A 19,270-nucleotide genomic window follows, 5' to 3' on the forward strand; every position below is an offset into this window, starting at 1 on the left:
TGGACACTACAGGTCAACGATTATGACGTCATGTTATATGCGCGCGCAAGTAATAATTTCTTGGTTCCAGTTTCTCACGCACGTCATAATGCAATGATATCACAATCCTTTGAAAACGTCGTAATGACTAGTCTTCCTTTCAAAAGAAAAACGACTAACTTGAGAAAATTGTCCAACGAGAAAAAAAACATACCCGCATTACAACAATAAAAATATAAAAAATTCATTAATTTTTGTGCCATTATTTATCAAGCGCTTCTTAGTAACGTTATTTTTTTCATTTGGCGGACTCACAATCCACAATTTCAAGAAGAAAAGTGACCGCTTAAGTTTTGTAGATTTTCTCGATTCTGATTGGCTAACATTTTTATCAGATAACTAGCAGGGATGAGATACGTTAGCAACGACGTGCTGAGGATCTACTAAAAAATCATTTAAAATCAAAATGTAAAATGTCATCATTATCCTTGGTATAAAATAAAAGTAATGGGTGATTTAAAATAAATTGAATTTTTTTTTCTGTAGCTTTTTCTGTTAAACCCACCAAAATGGCTTCCTTGTCTTTGTCTCGTGACCCTCTTAAGAATGCTGGCAAACAATCATTACGTTTTGTCATAAATACAATACTACGGTCATTTCTGTGCTGAATTTTATTCTACAACGTTTAATATTAAACTTACTTTCGTAGTTGCACCATGAGAAACTTTTCAAGTTGAGCAATAATTTGCAACTGAATCCTATACACAAATCCTATGGTGCAATGTGTATTTAAAGGAAAGGCAAATATGGCTATTAGCCGTTCCAAGATTGAGGAAGGACTGGGTCGAGTTGGAACTGTAGTGCATTTTGGGGCTTTTTTAAAAGAAGAAAACACTAAAACAGCCCAAATATGACTGCAATGCCAAATCGACCCAGTCTTTCCCTCAACCTTCGAATGGCTAAGGAATGTTATCAGTTTTAATCAAGCCAAAAGGGGAGGTGGCACACAAAAAAATTAAAGATCACAGCACTTTCACCGCAAACAGTATAAAAAAACATTTTGTAATTCGAAAACAGGTGGGTCAGGCTTTCTTAAATGGGTTACCAAAAGAATAAACCTTCCCCCTTCCCCCATTGATTTGAGCTTGACTGGGCGCTTGTTGGCCTTGCAAATGATAGCAATTTTAAAATGTCAAAAATCGATATTAGTTTAAGTTTCATTTTCTGCGGGGAAAAATGTTTTAAAAGTGCGAAAACAAATACTCAGTAGCGCCGTTAATTATTTTTTTGGTCTCACTGTATTATCTGGCCCTACGGATGCTCTCCCTACCCTACCCTTCCTTGGGTTGTTGTGGTTCTTTCGAGGGCTCCGCAAGATCTTCTCTCATAAAGGCTTCCAGCAGGACCAATGTAAATTAGATATTATCGATACATGGGATCAGTCTAAAAACGACCCTTAAACTTGTACAAGTTCAACTGTGCAACCTTACCTAAGGGACTTATAGAAATTTCGAAATTACCAATATTTCCAGCAACGGGTTGTTCAAAGCTGGATAAGCGCTAATCCAGGATTAACTCTATAGGCCTTATTAAGAGTTAACCCAGGATTAGCACTAATCGGGCTTTGAACAACTGGGCCCAATATTCTAATCAGCGCAGAACACGAAAAAAGTCGTATAACAATGGCTGACAGCAACATGCTACTCTACAACAGCCAAATTGATGGTTTTCACAGCCGCCATGTTGAATGAATTTAACAAAAGTTTCGTCACTAGTCTCTTTTGTTATATCATCCAACATGGCTCTCGTATCTTTTGTTATTTTATTCTCTTGGGAATGAAAGAAAACTTGTCTTCATTTTCCAGTAAAGTAAAAGGAATGAACATGAATATAAATCGGAAGCTGATATAGTTGTGAATTAACATAATTATCATTATATTATTCATTAATATAATTTACAAGTAGTTTATGTAGTGTTTAATAAACGAGCAGGAGTGTTTTATCGGGTATAAAACACGAGGCGTAGCCGAGTGGTTTTAGACCCGATAAAACACGATCTGCGAGTTTATTAAACGTCTTAAAAAACTCCTGATGTATGTTCTCATACTGTACCGAATTCTTTACGAAATGAACCAAGTTTGATAGAGAAAATCCAAGTTAAAGTTTATGCAAATGAAGACGAATCTATATCAGATATAAAACCTCCTTCATGGTCATGATTTCTATTGTGTTTCATTCATGAATTATTAATGAGTTGTTTAATTATTTATATTCATGTTTACTTTTTTACTTTTCTTAATGCTGTAATGATGACAACATTGTCACTAGTTTTTCTCATCAATACTCCCATTTCCAGTTCGCCTTTTCTCAGTCTTGGTCTTGATTTTCTAAAAATGTGTTCTTTTCTTTCATAGAGTCCATCGTATAGTTAGGAATATACGTACTACGTAACAATACGAGCTGATTAAAATGCCACAACGTCTAACGAGACTAAGACTGAGCAAAGAGAACTCGAGAATGGAGTATTCTATTTCTAAAGTTAGCCTCATAAGAAACATATCATTAAATGTTGTATGCTAATGGTCTACAGCTGATGTATCGTGTGGTAGGACCAATGAAAAGCTTAAACAAGTGTCTTAAATAGTGTTGGTAAGTCTTCATCTTACATTCTTCACTCCTACTTTATATGTGACGTTTCACAATAAGTCTTTCTTAACACTTCGTAAATATTTGCGGTGCTATCGTGGTTATTGACGTGTTGGATATAAGAAAGTCGTGCAGTGTGACGGATATGATGCTGATCCCTCTAAGGAACGTACTGGAAATGGTAAACTGCATTCTGGAGAAAAAGAAGAAGAAAAAGAGTAATGTGCTATTTCTGTATTATTAGTACAATCTCGAGTACAATTCGGAAACTTATCCGCTTGGGTGTAACGTTTTGCCCATTTCAGACCACGTGTCGTTCTCTCGAGAAAAAGATTATTTGTTTGAGTTGTATCCTTATTCATGCGTCTTCTCGTGTGTAACAGTTAAACAAAGATACTTTAGGGAATGACACGTGGTCTGAAATGGGAAAACAGGAGATTAGGTCTATTTATAGGTACGTTTGATGGTTTGAGAACTTTCAAAACATCACGAGTATAAAAAACAAATTCCGAATTGTATGAGAAGATCCTGCGATTTTCGTTCGATACACTCAACTTAATTGGGACTTTGAAGAGTACAATTTGGGATCTAATTGTACTCATTTTGTCCAGTCGGAATCAAGTAATTTTGCTGAGTGTATTAGAAAAGAGAAAAGCTTTGTAATAAATTCGGAATTCTACAAAAAAATAACCAGAACCTGATAACACCCATCTAACGGTCTTTGATGATTCTTTGTTGATTTATCTTTCTCAACACAACAACTAATAAAGAGCATTAATGGATTCTTTAGTTTTATAGGCATAAGGTTTTCTAATTTGAACCAGGGAAAAGATTGTGCTTTACCTTCTCTGCCAGTTCTCTTTCTTTCTTGTCTTTATAGTATTCCCACATCTAAACAGAGAATGTGTCATTAATGTTGTGATCTGGTAGTCGTTGCTGAGTGCCCCTAGCCAGAGCTGAGACTAATGCACTCGACAATCTCCACCTCTATGTTTAATATTTTATTGTGCGGATACTCCAACCGGGACCACTTTGATAAACCAGCATCACCAACCAACCGCCAACCGGTTGGCTCAGTTGGTTGAGTATGGGACTTTCGTGCGAGAGGTCGTGGTTCGAGTCCCGGCCGGACCAACACTCAGGACCTTAAAATAACTGAGGAGAAAGTGCTATCTTTGTAATTACATTCAAGACTTTCAAGTGGCTTTCGGATGACCACTTTAAATGGCGGTCCCGTCTCTCCACACTCATCATTACTAACCAACATAGGAGGGACGTAAAAGAACCACTGAGGACGTAAAGAAACCCTGGCAGTGACCACCCTCAGTGCCTCCACTTCATACTAACCATCTCTCATGCTTGTAAATTGCACAAAAAGCAATCTGTCATTCACTTCTCAATGTTTTGCGCCTTTGATTATATTCATATAGAAAAGGCGCTATATAAATTCATAAATCATTATAAATCATTAACCAATCATATTGCAACATTTAGTTCAGTATTTTTTAACCAGCCAATCAGATAGCGCATCGATATTATAAGAGAGTGAGAACGTGATCATGATAATCTGATTGGCTAACGCTGTTATCATTTCAATCTCTGTCTAGTTTACTGTTATCTGATTGGTCAGTTTTATTCAAGTGGTCCCGGTGTGTCCGCACAGTAAGCACACTACCAACGACAAAGAAAATAATCAGTACAACTTCAAAATACAAACTATTTTTAAAATTCTACGGAACTTCACTGAAACGCATGAATATTCTACATAAATTAAAGTGTGTCTGACCCCTGAGCAACAAAGCATTCGACACTAATAGTGTTTTCCCCGGTTTTCACAAGCAAACATGGCTGCCATACATGATTTAATAATGAAGCATTTTTTTTACTGTAGAAAAAAATATTGACACTTACCTCCGTGTTTCTTGCGCAGTAGAAGATGAACACGAGAAGGCCCTACAAAGAAAGTGATTCTATATGTTATTGGCCATTACAGCATACCGTGGGCGTTTACATTACCCAATATAAGATTCGATGACTACAAACTACGGACTACATGTTGTTTAGGCTGCGTTCATAATGTATGGCAGGGGGGGGGGGGGGGGCAGGTGAAATTTAGGGGGAATCGGAAAAATTTTGGTAGGAAAAAAGGGAGAAGGCAAATTTTTATCACAAAAATGGGGGGGATCTTGCTTAGGGGAGATCGTATTTTTTTGCATGACTTTAAGGGGGGAGTTAAGAATTATTCTGGACATCCAAATTCTCACCTGCCCCCACCCTCCCCCCCACATCTGCCATTTAATGCGAACGCAGCCTTATATCGGTTTTAAAAGTAGACCAAAAAGATATTAGTTGTCAACACTATGTAAAACGTTTCGACTACTTACCGTAGCAGTTGGGGTAGGAAAATGAATTGATAGGAGCATGCGCAGAAGTATTCAACCCAGTTTATAAGGGAAAATTTTTTGTAGTCCGTACCTACTCTGTAGTCATCGAATCTTTAAATTGAGTGTTAACGGTGGCACAAGTACGTACGTTAATTGTATAAAATAAACATGGATATAATATGCAAGGGAGCACATGAAGTCCACCGGTTAATACTGAGAAATCGTACGAAAATAGGAGGGCTTTCAACATAAGTCTTACCTGGAGAAAATGGAAGATGATGAAAAAGTAATGGTACGCTTTTTCATTGGAGTGATTGGTTGCCAGGATACCAAACAACCAGGTCAAGATGATGACGGGCAGAAGAACGATCGAGGAAATCAGCCTGATCCTAACGAAGTACGAAACGACAGCAAACACAAGTTTGAATTTTGATCACATATTGCTTGGCCTTTATCAGTTACTGAACTAATTGAATCTCATTTCCATTAAATATCAAAAATTTCGAGGGAGATTGGAAATGATGTCTATTACTAGTACCCGAATGTTGGCACAACCAGAATATAGTCGACGTACAATCATATCGTTAGAGCACGGTTCGTTCGATCCCATGTACCTTTATTAGTCTATGAACCAGTCACAAATTGGGGCTCTATCAATGAAAACCGTGTATCTTATTCCATTTTGACCAATGACTAACCTTGTTCTTTGAATGTTAATATCATCAGAGTTGCCTTTCCATCCCAAAACCTTCTGCAGAACCACGCCTCGGACCAACAAGTTGAGCTGTTTGAAAGAAAGTTCGTGTGAATTAGAAGCCGAAAAAAATATTTTAAAAATCAAGCATTATAACTAGTGTAATTCTTACCAAGACAAGAATGAGCACAGGAGCTCCAAAGAACCAAACGTCCACTCCATTCACTGACATCCAACAACTGTGAAATTTAAAAGATACCCAGTTACATTAAGAAGGATTGTTGTATGCATGGTATTTTGTGGTCAAGTACTTGGTAGTGAAGTACCCCTGAAGCTGTGGTATAGGGGAATAAGGTTTTAAGATCTTGTGGATGTATGCTAAAGTAGGGAGGATAAGGTTCCCATTTGCACATCCCCTCTCCCTGCAATCAATCTTCAATTGATACTGTAAGGTAGAAAAAGTTTTGTTTGACCAATGATCGAATGTATGGCAAGTGACCCATGCACTATCTTTGTATCCAGAATCCCACTTTTCACATTCCAGGATCCACGATTCCGGGAATAGTGCCATAGCATGAGTAGAGATTTGGTTGAGGTGATACTCACAACTCGTTTCCAATTGGTGCTCCATAATGTGAGTATGGGTATCCAGCACACGCGACAGCCAATGCAACTGGTAATCCTGCAAACAGATCAAAACGTTTGTATAGAATATCTCCATGGAAAAGACCTCCGACCATCTGGGTTTAGCTGCTTTTACTGAGGGGGCCACTAGCAAGGGAAAAAACACCAAATTCTAAAGCTGAAAAAAGTCGCCTTAATTCTTACGGTTGGGTCTCATGCATTAACTCCATCAGTATAACACCAGACGCTACATCTGTGGCTTCATTCACCTCCCTGCTTTATTTTGCCTTTGCCGTCCGGCAATACACCTCTTTACCTTGGGCGTAATGTTTTTCCATTTCAGACCACTTGTCCGGCATTCTCTCGAGAATAAGATTAAATGTTTGAGTTGTATATTCTCCGACGTACAAAACCGACGAAGAAATGACTGATGCAAATGACAAGTGGTCTGAATTGGGAAAATATTATGCTCAAAGTAAAGTAGTCCTTCCATAGAGCAGTGAACTGCAGAACCCTGCGAAGAACCCTCGAAGCACAGGAGAAAGCCAACAAGCAACTCTACTCACATAGACACCAAGCCCGGCGGGATTTGAACCCGTGTCGCAATGATGAGAGCTCTCACCGCTAAGGCACTCGTGCCTCCCATGCATTGGTGAGAGGCAAAAGTGCTTTTTTAAAATCACTGTTAGGAAAAGGTTTAGCATTGCTTCAGAACTGTCATAGCATGAGAATCACGTTTGACATATCTTACCCCATCCGAGAGCCAAATAGATGTAGAATGTACGCGTGTTCTTTTTATTGAAGACACTACTGAATCTTTCCACGTAGAAAATCCCTTCCATCAGCAAGAATGCCAAGCCGGCAAGTTCGAACATGTGAACGAATGGAGAAATGACATCGCAAGTGGCTGGTGTAGCAACATACTAGACATACAAGAAATCATTAATCTTATTAGTCTTATCTCATATTAATAAAAGGTTTTATTAAAATCCAATTACAGGGCGATCGATATTTCGACCTTTTCAGTCATCAACATGAACTAAAAATTAAAACATTTACAAACGTAAATTCTCTTTATAACACAAGACAAACACCGGTTGTTTTTGGCTTTATTATTGGGTCACCGCCAATAAAGTAAGTAGTAATCGGAATACTGGATTATTGGACTTAAAATGGTCTAATAGTTTGTATATATGATATATATAACTTTAGCTATTATTGGGCTTAAGATGATGCCATATAACACTATGGCCAATGTCAGTTCTTCGTTAGCCCTTCATTGGAGTAGAAAAATAATAGAGGTATTGCTTAATAGTACATGGAGGCAACCATGTTGAATGACAGGAATGAACGTATAAACTCCTTCTACATACATGTATAAGAATACAATTCACCAGACTAAAAGGAATCTATTGTTCTGCCATTTGAAATGGCCACAAGCAAGTGACCATGAAAACCTCAATTCTGTGATAATGGAGCAAGTTCCACTTTTTTAATTACTTGACGTAGCTTCAATAGTCCATTTTGTAGGGCTTTTGTAGTCTTACCTTTGACGAGCTGTTGGAAAGTCCAATGAAGAAGAAAAGATGGCCGAGCACGAAAGCCAGTTCAATGTTGAGGGCAATGCGCATGTTGTCTACAAAATGATACCTTTAGGGAGAAATAATCAATTATACGTTTAATAAGATGAAAGTTTTTTTCTGCACTTTTATAGCTATGAAACGTCTCACGTCTCTGTAGAACATTTACTCGTGTAACTGTAAGACACATACAATTCAGAACATTCGCAAGAGTCAAGAGGATCCCTTACCCGACGACAAAGACACATATCGCACTGCCAATGAGCAGAAGGGTGGAGATTATGCCAAACACGGTAGCTGTAGTCACCACCGCCTCACGGTCTGACAAATCTTCCTGTAAACAAAAGGTTTAGAGAAATATTAAACATAATTGTGAGTTATGCACTAATTCTCAATCTTAGAGTTGGAACAAAAGAATACCCTCTCTTGAGGATTGATATTTTGACTACCAGGAAGCGATTTATTGCAAGGGGGTCTATTTTTTTAAATACAGTTTGCTAGGCTTTTCGCCATTTTGGGAAAAAGATGGCTTCCCCTAAAACAGCCCAATACTTCAGCGCGCGTTCTTCTCGTTACCAGTTTTCTGTTCAAACTCGAAAAGGTATTGCACATCCAATTTTATCACATGGGGACAAAAATCGTTGCTAAGTAGCATCAGCTTACACCTCTAAACTACAATATTGTATACTTACCACGATCTCTTCTTTCATTGCTAAGCCAAACATCGTCAAATGATTACAGGCGCACACTGTGTGAGTTGAGTTTGTTTCTTGAATCTTGCAACCTTTTCTCGACCAAATGCTAGATAAAACAACCAGAAAAATAATTCCCATGAGCCCAATATCCAAGCCTCTCGATCACTTCCCATCTCCCCAAAATACAAGCACTTCGTAAAACGATAATTCCGGTGGTTGAAGCCTTGTCATATTTGAAGACAAAACAGCTGTAGATTCAATAGTTTGATGTAACTAACCTTTTAATGGTGTCCCAATAGACGCAGGAAGGCTCCTTAAGAGAATCCTTCAAAGGAAAAAAGACATACATAATCGGTGTCGGTCATCAGTCCTAAACTACAAACCGCAAAACAGGAAAACATCCCAGATTACAAGAACTTGCACCGGGGACAAGTTTTTGGCTATTTTTTTCAAAAAATATTTCATTATAAGAGACATAACTTGCTGATTTTTATTCCAATCTCCTCTCAGTCTGACCTCCTGAACCACAAGTAAACTTGCGTAGCCTTTTGAAATACTCTGTATAAAAAGCTTCTAAGTTTTTATGTATAAACCTTTTCTGAGATAGCAAAAAAATAGTGCATTGTGGTCTAGCATTTTGTTTATCTTTCCTGGTGTTGCTTGTACTGAAGCTAGACCAGAATGCATCATGCTTGTCAACTAAGAAAAGGGCTATGGAAGCAGTTATCGTTGCCATGGTACCCACCTTTTTATGTCTGAGGGTGATAAGCACTGGCTCCTCCAGATCACTAATGTTTTCCATCATATTGAGACTGAAAACATTGCTATTGATAAAGATCCCCTCGAACTTTTTCCTTGACTTAAGCACGCCGTCGTTATCTAAGTAAAGGTCTGAGACGTCAGAATCTTCGATGATTCTGAAAAGAAAGATACAGAATCAGGTACAAGGTTTGCTACTTCCAAAGTGACTATGACCGGAGCTTTAGATGCTGCACTGCCTTAGAAGTGATACGTAAGTGCTGAGTTATCCTCCGTCATTGCATTGATTTGGTGAGCACGGGTGGTGACGGGTGGTTCTATAGACAAAGCGGAAGAGGGAAGCAGAAACCTAGGCTTGCGCAAGGACTGTTTCTTCAGTAGAATTCTTGAAACAATCTTTGTATACTTACTGATTGTAATCTGTTTCGATCTCAGTCATTTTCAGTGGCCTATCTTCGATTAGGTCTGGGTAGACCGACCAAGTATAAGGGATGTTCGCAGCACCTGCAAGGACTATCATATATGCATATTGCGTAATTATAGATGAATCAAATGTGTCGTAGTAGATACTTTTATCACCGTAGGTGAGAAAGATAGTAGACTGACGTTTCGGACGTTAGTCCTTCGTCGGAGTCAATGAGAGAAAGAGAATGATGGAGGGGTTTATATAGTGGTGTAGGAAGAAAACACACCAATAAGAAAATAGCATTGGTTTGTTTTCTCCCTACACCACTATATAAACCCCTGCATCATTCTCTTTCTCTCATTGACTCCGACGAAGGAATAACGTCCGAAACGTCAGTCTACTATCTTTCGCACCTACGGTGGTTAAATTATCTACTACGACACATTTGATTCAACTAAAAAACACCGACGCAGTCCAAACTAGTTCCAAAACTAGTCGTCATCTACGTAATTATAGATAGTCATATAAAGCTAGGTAGCAGTAAAAGGAAAATTGCCATTTCTGGAATGCAACGCAAGAAACCTTCACGACTCACACCTTTACTAAAAACCTCATAACGCACTAATTATTCATCTAATTTCTACGAAAGTACTTATTGTCTTGAACCCTGACTAACGCAGATTTTGTAATCAATCATATTGACCATACTTTATGATCAATATTATCAGTTACTTAAGAGTAGCTTATTGAATACACGGTCTTGAAGGTCCCCCTGATACCTTAAAGCAATATCCCATGCATATGTGTCTACATGACACTTACCCCGTTTTTTGAGGACCTTGACAGGAAAACTTATCTGGTCCCTTACTGTCTCCCATCGTCCAGTGAATCTATCTGCTACCATCGAATAGTTTGGAAAGTTTAGGTATTTGTCGTCTGTCGTGTTTACGAATCGACCATCAACTACTCCGCTACTCAAAGCTAGAAATAAATGACAAGTTGTTGTAAAAGTGTATACAAGAACTCGCTGCTAACGATCATCATCGCTAGCATCATACTGAAGACCTTTTGCTAATATTCTCTATACTTACCAAAAATATCTTTAACAAGAAAAGATGAGGCATTGACAGCGGCTACCTCTCCACGTTTGACTTTCTCAATCAAATTTTCAGTGCCTTGTTTGCCAACTAATTCTATCATGGCTGCCAATTCCATCGACAAAACGTTTTCTGGTTTGCTCTGTAAAACGAATGGAATCATTCACACCTTTCAGCAATAGTATAAAAGGCAAAAACTCATTTGGGTGTAAAATTAACGTATATTGTCTCATTAATTAAGGAGTGAGTAACTTGTTCGTTTCTTTGTTTGCTCTTTTGTATTGGGTGGGTGCGATGGGTGAGTTGATGGATGAGTGCAATCGTTGGAATTGTTGGTTGGTTGGTGGGCGGATAGATGGATGATATTTTGGTTGATTTATTGGTTGGTTGGTTGGTTGGTTGGTTGGTTGGTTGGTTGGTTGGTTGGTTGGTTGGTTGGTTGGTTGGTTGGTTGGTTGGTTGGTTGGTTGGTTGGTTGGTTGGTTGGTTGGTAGGTTGGTTAGTTGGTTGGTAAGTTGGTTGGTTGGTTGGCTGGGTGAATGATTGGATGGGAGGGAGGGTGGCGTCTTAACCAACATACCCCTTTGCACTCGAAAAGCTTGCTAACGTTTTTGATATAAGCCTGGAAAAAATAAAACCAGTAACATATAAGAAGACGTGTTGAAATTTATATTTAAGCTATACTAAAAGATATTGTTCGCATGTCACAGAAGCTCCAAGAAAGACATCTTAATCAAAGTAACGTTTGGTAAACTCAAGGCCTTATTGCTGAAATTCGAGCTCACCCCTCTGCATAACTGATCCTCTGTAGAACATTGCATGGTTGGCCTCCAGTTAAGGTCATCACATTCTCCTTTTGGCGCATTTCCAGCTGAAAAGTTTGAAAATGAAATACTATTGTAAAAACAACAAATCACTAGTCAATAGCCATGAAATACACAGGTAGCCCACTAGCAGAGACCCAAAAGAAACTGATTGCTATTTTTGCAAAATTAAAATATCGGAATAACTTATCATTAAGAATGGGTCGGTTTTCAGAAACGGCCATTGTTTTTAGGGCATGAAAATAGCCGGTAGTATACGTAGGCCGAAAGGGTCAAGATCAATGACCAAATGGCAATTTAACATGCCGATATATACACATAGGTCAGAATTTCACCCTTCTCCCTCTTTGTTTTATTTTGTTCTGAAATATACATCTCTAAACCCAAATTTTAAAAGTCACATCTTAGAAATGAATGTTACCTCAGCTTGCATGTATGCTAATTAACGTGTTTATGTATAGAAATGGTCACCACCGGCGCACGGGTGACTTAGAGGGGAGGGGGTATTTCAAGAGCACGTGCCTATGGAATGTTGTGAAAGCGCCTTTGACGTCCACTAAAACCAAGTGTCGCGACAGTAAATTGTATGATTTGGCTAGTGTGATTGCATGGGAAGCGCTGTAAAATCCTAGATATATTCGTCCCTGTTTTGCTTTCTTATTTCTATACATACCGATGGCAGAGGTTGCTGCTGATCGTGTAGATGTCGTGCTGGATGGCTCAACCACACTTGATGCAGGAACACCGAATGCTACATCTATGGTTACTGTGCTGTCTGCTGAGAGAGTAGGGGTAGCTGTGCCTGATGTAGAGGCCTGCCCTGAGGCATTCAGACTTGCACCTTAGAAAAACAGAAGAGGGGACCTTTTTAGATACAAGAAAACCTGCAATTTGTTCTCGATAATTATGATTTTGACGATGATAATGAGGACGACAATGATGATGATTACGGAGATGATGGAGATGATGATTATGACGACGACGATGACGACGACGATATAAAGACGATGCTATGATGTAGATGATATGATGACGATGATCAGGTTAAACAACGACGATGACGACTACGATGATGATGGCGATGATGATGAGGTGAATAACAATAATAATAATGATAATAATATATAAATATCATATTTATATATAACTAGAATATAAACATTCTAAAGTGCTGACGATAATGATAGTTTTTTTTTGGCATAATTAATGATGGAATTAATAAACTACTTTTCATATATTTTCTTTAGATAAAGACCGAATTCTATTTTTTCTCCTTAATGGGACCGATTAGCAAATATTAACAGTAAATCTAATTCAAATGGTGAATAAATGTTTTGGCAAATGGTTGCTATAAGAATTTTTTCGATACGGCAGGAGCGGATATCTAAGTTATTAGAATTTATTCCCTGGGCACAGTTGTTCAAAGCCCGATTAGTGCTAATCCTGGGTTAACTCTTAAAAAGACCTATAGAGTTAATCCTGGATTAGCGCTAATCCAGCTTTGAACAACCCGGCCCCGGAGAATAAAACAATAACAAATATTGCTCGATGTAACCAAGATGGCGCCTATGAATATTAACTATTTTTGGGGGCTTTCTTCGTCTTTTTATAGAAACGTTTTGAATTCTTTTTTAAAATCAAAAATGGAAAAGGAAAAAAAGAAAATATCATATTCAGTTTCTTTTCCTAAAATAGGTTAATGATTATGAAATTGTATTATTGATATAAGTTATGACTGTTAAATGCTGTACAAACAATTTCTCTAGTGACTCAATAAGCTGTGTTTGATCATACTACACTACGTAAGGTTTCCCTGGCAACGATGGTATCCTTAATCATGAGTTATCAAAAAACATACACCAATTATTATGATTCTTCTGTCTCTAGTTTACTGAGCAATTTCAGAAAGCGAGAGTAAAATTACAAATCATATATAGATGATGAAAGGTTCAGAAAGAACAACCCGAGAGGGTTAATTATAGATAAGATCCTGCACCTTATATCGGTAAAATACAAGATATTGCTATAAGGAATTTCATACATTTAAAAGCATTTACGATCAGAAGTTGCATTTACTGGATCAAGGGGAAAAGTTTCATTTTTCCATTTAGCGTCAACCGAATTCGTTTTTCTATCTTTTGGTAAACTTATATCTTTTGGTAAATTTTTATTGCGAAAAAGAAATAGTTTTGCCTTCTAAATTTGCTGTAAAAGTAAACCAACAATTTTGATTTCTTATTTCTATACATACCGATGGCAGAGGTTGCTGCTGATCGTGTAGATGTCGTGCTGGATGGCTCAACCACACTTGATGAAGGAACACCGGATGCTACATCTATGGTTACTGTGCTGTCTGCTGAGAGAGTAGGGGTAGCTGTGCCTGATGTAGAGGCCTGATCTGAGGCATTCAGACTTGCACCTTAGAAAAACAGAAATGGGGACCTTTTTAGATACAAGAAAACCTGCAATTTTTCTCCGGCGATAATTATGATTTTGACGATGATAATGAGGACGACAACGATGATGATTACGGAGATGATGGCGATGATGATTATGACGAAGACGATATCATTAATAAACGATTCTCACAACCGATCTGCGGTGCCTTTGCAGAGCTTGTTTCAGTTTGGTTTTAACTTTTTTTTATCCCATTTTTATTTTTACTACTGTCTACAAATACAATTGAAAAGATACTGAGTTTGAAACTCTGATATACTCACATCTCATAAAGACTTTGGTAGAATAATGAAATAATATGGCGCAATTGGAAAACGATAAAACTTGCACCAGAAATAAATAAAACTCGTGAAGAATTACTCTCATTACATCTCGCATTAAAAACTGACGATCGTTAGTGACTGGACGTGAAAACTGATAATATCTCAAATGATTTTGGATAACCAAGACTGGTGACCGTAATTTTGTATCGCCTGTATTGAAATGATTCAGAAAAGTTTAGCCTGAATTTACTTTGTTTTTTTATTTTTACTTTTTTTTTTTATTTTTGTGTGTGTGTGTGTGTGTGTGTGCCTGTAAAGTTTATCGAAATAGAAGTTCGTACCCGATCGATCTTTATATATGGTGTCTTTGTCAATCAATGTATTTATTTATTCTATGAGCTTATGTCATTTTTCGTTGTGTGTATTGTTGTGTGTGTTTTAGAGAAAAGTTGAATCTTTTTTTTTTTTCTTTTTTTGCTTGCCGGTTTATTCGTCTTTTTCTCCTTGATTTCGTGTTGTTTTCGTATGATAGAGCTAGATAAACGACTTCCTGATGCTGAGCCCAAGTTGCACTATGAAAGCCATGTATTCATTCTTTTTTATTTATTTATTTTTTTTATTTATTTTTTTGCAAAGTGACTTCTTGACAAAAACCTGTGAAAATTATTGTCAACTCAAGTACGAAAATGAATAACTCAACTTTCGCAAAATAGGCTCTTTTATATTACAAAATATTTTAATTTGCCCAAAAATTTATACAAAGTAAATATATGTTTACGAAGACGGAAGTATTGATAGAATGTCGCAGAGGATGCAGAGGAAATTGGCCATATTTTTATCAACTTACTATGTATGTATTTGCCGACCCTAAATTTGACAATTTGATCGCTTCGATCACATACTGTCGGTGTGAAAGTAAATAAAAGCGACTATCATAATACAGCTACAAATAAAAAACAGTAAAGAAGGGTAAAAAGGAAAGATACTTTACAGGGATATTTATGATGTGGAAATTCAGGAGCTAGCATTTTAAAAAAACCACCAAAAGTGTTGAGAGTTTTCGTACTAAAAAGTCGAGTTAGGTAACGATAGAATGACTTTTAGAACTGCTGGTAATTAATCGCTTGTCGCGGGAAACGGAAAAAAACTGAGCTAAAAGCTAGCAATTCTAAAGCCACAGGAAGATTAAAAAGTCAAGTAATTGTCTTACCATTTGAAAGAAGAGGAGAACAGAAGACCTAGGAAATCGAGAAGAAATTGAAAATCCGTTGTTAATAATGTCAGGTGTTTAAATAAGAGAAAATAATTCTTGAAAGTCAGAATAAGTCTTGGCTACGATTAAAAACGCTTTAGTCTAAAAATCACAAACCTGAACGAGGAGAACTCCGAGAAAAAGCATCGTTCTGTCCTCTAGAGCAATAAAGCAGCTCTATTTGTTAAATTCTGAAGATTTTCCGGCTAAGATTTTAAAAGATAACGAAGAGCTATATTGAAAAACATGGAAAAACTGCTCAAACAGAATTATGGAAATTGATTACTGTATTAATAATTTATTGTTTGCACCAAAACTCCATGGAAATATCATTATTGATGATGACAAAGTTTTTCTAGGACTTAAAATTTTATCTTGAACCGTTTAAAAAAGCCCTAGATAGTTTTCGAGATGGTAGAGTTTTGAGTTTTTGACTTGAAATATGAGTTTGAAGGGAGAAAATCACCTTTAAATGTCTGATAATGTATTCAGAAAGGCGAAAATTTGGAACAGGTGTAAATGAAAACTGGGTTAATGAATGATATTGTGAAGTCCGCTTTTGTTCTTCGTTTCTAGCCATTATCCCCTGACGTCAGTACATTCTCATTTCCAGTCGAACAGCACGGGTGAAAAACATCTGCGCATGCTCTTAGTCCGTATGCAAATTAATCAAAACGTCTTCATGCTATTGTAAAAATATAAAAAATTGAAACATGCCTGACAACTATGGACTTCACAAAATGCCAAAACTTAGTGTCCATGCTTGAAACTTATGGCTAATTCTTTCATCTTGTGTTTGTTACTACAGTATCTTGGTCTGACAAAAGTATACTAGCGAAATCCTTTGTATACTTGGAGAAAGCAAAGATTTATTTTTTCAATCAAACTCTTCTAAATTCTTATATTAGAAAGCGTTCTTAAATGCACGCATGCGCAAACGTTTTTTCTCATTTCAAGTCGAACAACTCGGTAGATTATTTTTAACTTGAAGCGAGCCAGGTGACCAAAACACTCTCTCTTTCAACCATATTAAAAACTTATTATATACTCTTAGAGATTGATAGCGCTGAGTCGCCAGCAGTGCCAGCCCGTGAAAATAGACCTCTCAACCAGTAGAGATAAATGTTTTCATTTTTCAGATCACGTGTCATTTCCTGGAGTATAATCTATTTATTTGGCAGCTGCGCATTGCCTGAGTTTCATATCGTGCGAGGACTGGACCGAACAATCGTGGGAGGACCTGGACCGAACAATCATGCGAGGACTGGACCGAACAATCGTGAAAAGGATGCCATGATATCCATTTCCATTTATTTTTGTTTATTTGGTCAAAATTGGACTGCATTTGTCGAGTATATATATAATCTGACTACGCACGGTAGCCGGTTAGCAGAAGCCTGCAAAGTCACTCTTGGGTAAAGTCCTGAAGAACCCTGGGTACTAATTCGCAACTTTGCCATTTTTGTTGTGCAGGGGGGAAAAAGGCACTTTATGAACGGACTACCGTATCCCAGTAATTACACATTTGCAAGTAAAAATGTGATTTCTTAAAGTAAGAATGTTATTGGCTTTGATACTGATTTAGTCCAGAACAAACTTTTATGCGTTCCATCTGGCTTGTGTTACTCACTACTTCAAAACGGGATAACCTACATAGTACTCAGTTGATGTAATATATTCAGAAAATCAAATTGTATTCTATTGTCGTTCTATCTATTGTATTAGGAGTAATTCAACGTATTTTTATGAACATATTACATCAACTGCTTGCTACGTAGGCTCTCCCTTTTCAAAACAACACGAGTGAAAAACGTCTGCAAATGCTCTGAATCCGTATGCAAATTAGTCAAAACATAAGTAAATATGACTTTCAAATAGGTCTGATAAATTGGACTTCACAAAATGCCAAAACGTAGTGTCCGTGCTTGAAAATTAAGGCTAATTCTTTCATATTGTGTTTATTAAGACAGTATCTTGATCTGACAAAAGTATACTCGCAAACGTTTTTGTATACTTTGAGAAAACAAACATTTATTTTCTCACTCGAACTCTTCAAAATTCTTAGAAAACGTGCTGAAATACACGCATGCATTTTCTCTAGTGTCCTTCAAAACACAGCCCTGTAGGTTCAGTTACTGCGCATGCGTGCAGTAACTGACAACAACGTCTAAGTGCTCATGCATACACACTAGTAATGTGTCATTGTAAATTTGGTTTTATTGTTGTTACTAATGGAAGATTTCTTAAGGACAGAAAGTGAAGAATTGAAGTCAAGGAAAACACACTAAATGAAAATAAAGTATATAACGTACTAACAATATATTCATAATAAGTTAATATATTCTGATATATTCAGATATTTCAATATTCCTATATTATTCCAATATTTGATTTCTCAAAACTTCGTATAAAAGTAAAAAGTTCCTAATTGAAATGATTGGGTAGCGAAAGGGTGGAAAACACAAGACTTCCAAGAAAAGTTAGATGAATGTAATGAATGTTAATTTGATTTAAGGAACGATTTAAGACACTCTCTACACCAAATTATCCAGCTGAGCGGTGAACGCGGCGCGCAAAGCATGATTTGACAAAATGACCGTCCCTAAGCTTAAAAGAACGAAGCAAATATGGCGGTAAAGTGATTTCCTTTTAATTCTTCCTTTCCCTATTTCTGCTTCTCGTAGGCACGTCTATTATATTTTAGTCAAAAGAAAGCAGAAAAATACACAACAGTTCGGTTACAGTAGCGTGGGAATGAGGGCCGGCGGCAAACAAGTTAAACGAGCTGTGATTGGCTGAAACAAAATTCACCGCTCAGCTGGATAGATATCCATTCAAATGCAAAAATCATATCGCAGAAATTTTTGAAACCACTTCTGAATAATTGATGACGAAACGGCCCCTTCTAATGACGTAACGACCAATCTCAATTCTATTTCTGTCAATATTCATTCATATTCATTTATACGAGACTGATACTAATTCCCAATTTTGGGGCCAAAACATGCAAATCCATTCTTTAGAGGATCGGAATGTTTTAATGCTAATATTTCGTAATTGTTTTGACTTACAGGTTGGGATTTAGTGTAAGGGGTCTATATACAGCTATTTCAAAAAATGTTGGTGAAGTTTTGTTGGGTGTTATATGTCATGGCCTAGGGGCGGATCCACTGGTGGTGATGGTAGTAACAAGTTACCCCCCCTACCCCCTTTTGCTCAAATTGCTCAGTATATCGTTTGTAACAGCCACTCCCCTTTTCCTCGAATACCTGGTAAAACCTTTGTTGTAGTCACCTCCTTCTAAAACTCCTGAATCTGCCAGTGAAACGCATTGCATGCTGCATGTTGTTTACTGAGCTTGAAATGAATCTTATCATATATATGAAAATAATGTTAATAGAGAAGGAAATGAGTCAGCAAAAGTGCTGACAAAAAGTTGGTAAAATTCCATATTGTTGTGTCCCTTTACTGATCGCATTCACATCACTCATAGCGCATTTCGGGCGTCAAAGTCTTCACCAATCAATGGCTTTATATGGTCTTCCTTCCCTCAGCGTCAAAATAGCTGTCACACATTGATATTATAAACCAGTGAAGCCCACGCTAGAAA

At 37.3% G+C, this 19,270-nt stretch overlaps 1 protein-coding gene across 1 annotated transcript; it reads right to left on the reverse strand.

Moving 5' to 3' along the window:
• Positions 1-635: 635 nt before the first annotated feature.
• LOC116290851 (uncharacterized) lies at positions 636-15,913 on the reverse strand. Its single transcript, XM_031697961.2, has 22 exons — positions 15,778-15,913; positions 15,619-15,646; positions 13,940-14,107; positions 12,362-12,529; positions 11,650-11,735; positions 11,445-11,486; positions 10,859-11,006; positions 10,590-10,748; positions 9,772-9,874; positions 9,348-9,519; positions 8,881-8,927; positions 8,600-8,708; positions 8,138-8,241; positions 7,875-7,977; positions 7,079-7,250; positions 6,310-6,385; positions 5,876-5,942; positions 5,708-5,793; positions 5,269-5,398; positions 4,537-4,578; positions 3,469-3,516; positions 636-2,818 (listed from the first exon to the last, which is right to left on the reverse strand). Exons 1-22 carry the CDS (start codon positions 15,805-15,807, stop codon positions 2,786-2,788), a joined length of 2,121 nt encoding a protein of 706 aa, XP_031553821.2. The 5' UTR covers positions 15,808-15,913; the 3' UTR covers positions 636-2,785.
• Between the last annotated feature and the right edge of the window lie 3,357 nt (positions 15,914-19,270).

The sequence above is a fragment of the Actinia tenebrosa genome, unplaced genomic scaffold (assembly GCF_029948245.1).
Source record: "Actinia tenebrosa isolate PJP-AT-01 unplaced genomic scaffold, QUT_ActTen_1.0 PGA_scaffold7__59_contigs__length_16204524, whole genome shotgun sequence".
NCBI lineage: Eukaryota > Metazoa > Cnidaria > Anthozoa > Actiniaria > Actiniidae > Actinia > Actinia tenebrosa.

What these genes read in the sequence shown, in the direction of transcription:
- LOC116290851 (XM_031697961.2), bottom strand. Translation starts at nt 15,807, where the DNA reads ATGCTTTTTCTCGGAGTTCTCCTCGTTCAG. An exon ending in TCATCTTCCATTTTCTCCAG is followed by an intron (nt 4,579 to 5,268) that starts GTAAGACTTATG and finishes CTTTCTTTGTAG; the next exon opens with GGCCTTCTCGTGTTCATCTT. An exon ending in AAAGAGAACTGGCAGAGAAG is followed by an intron (nt 2,819 to 3,468) that starts GTAAAGCACAAT and finishes CTTTTTCTCCAG; the next exon opens with AATGCAGTTTACCATTTCCA.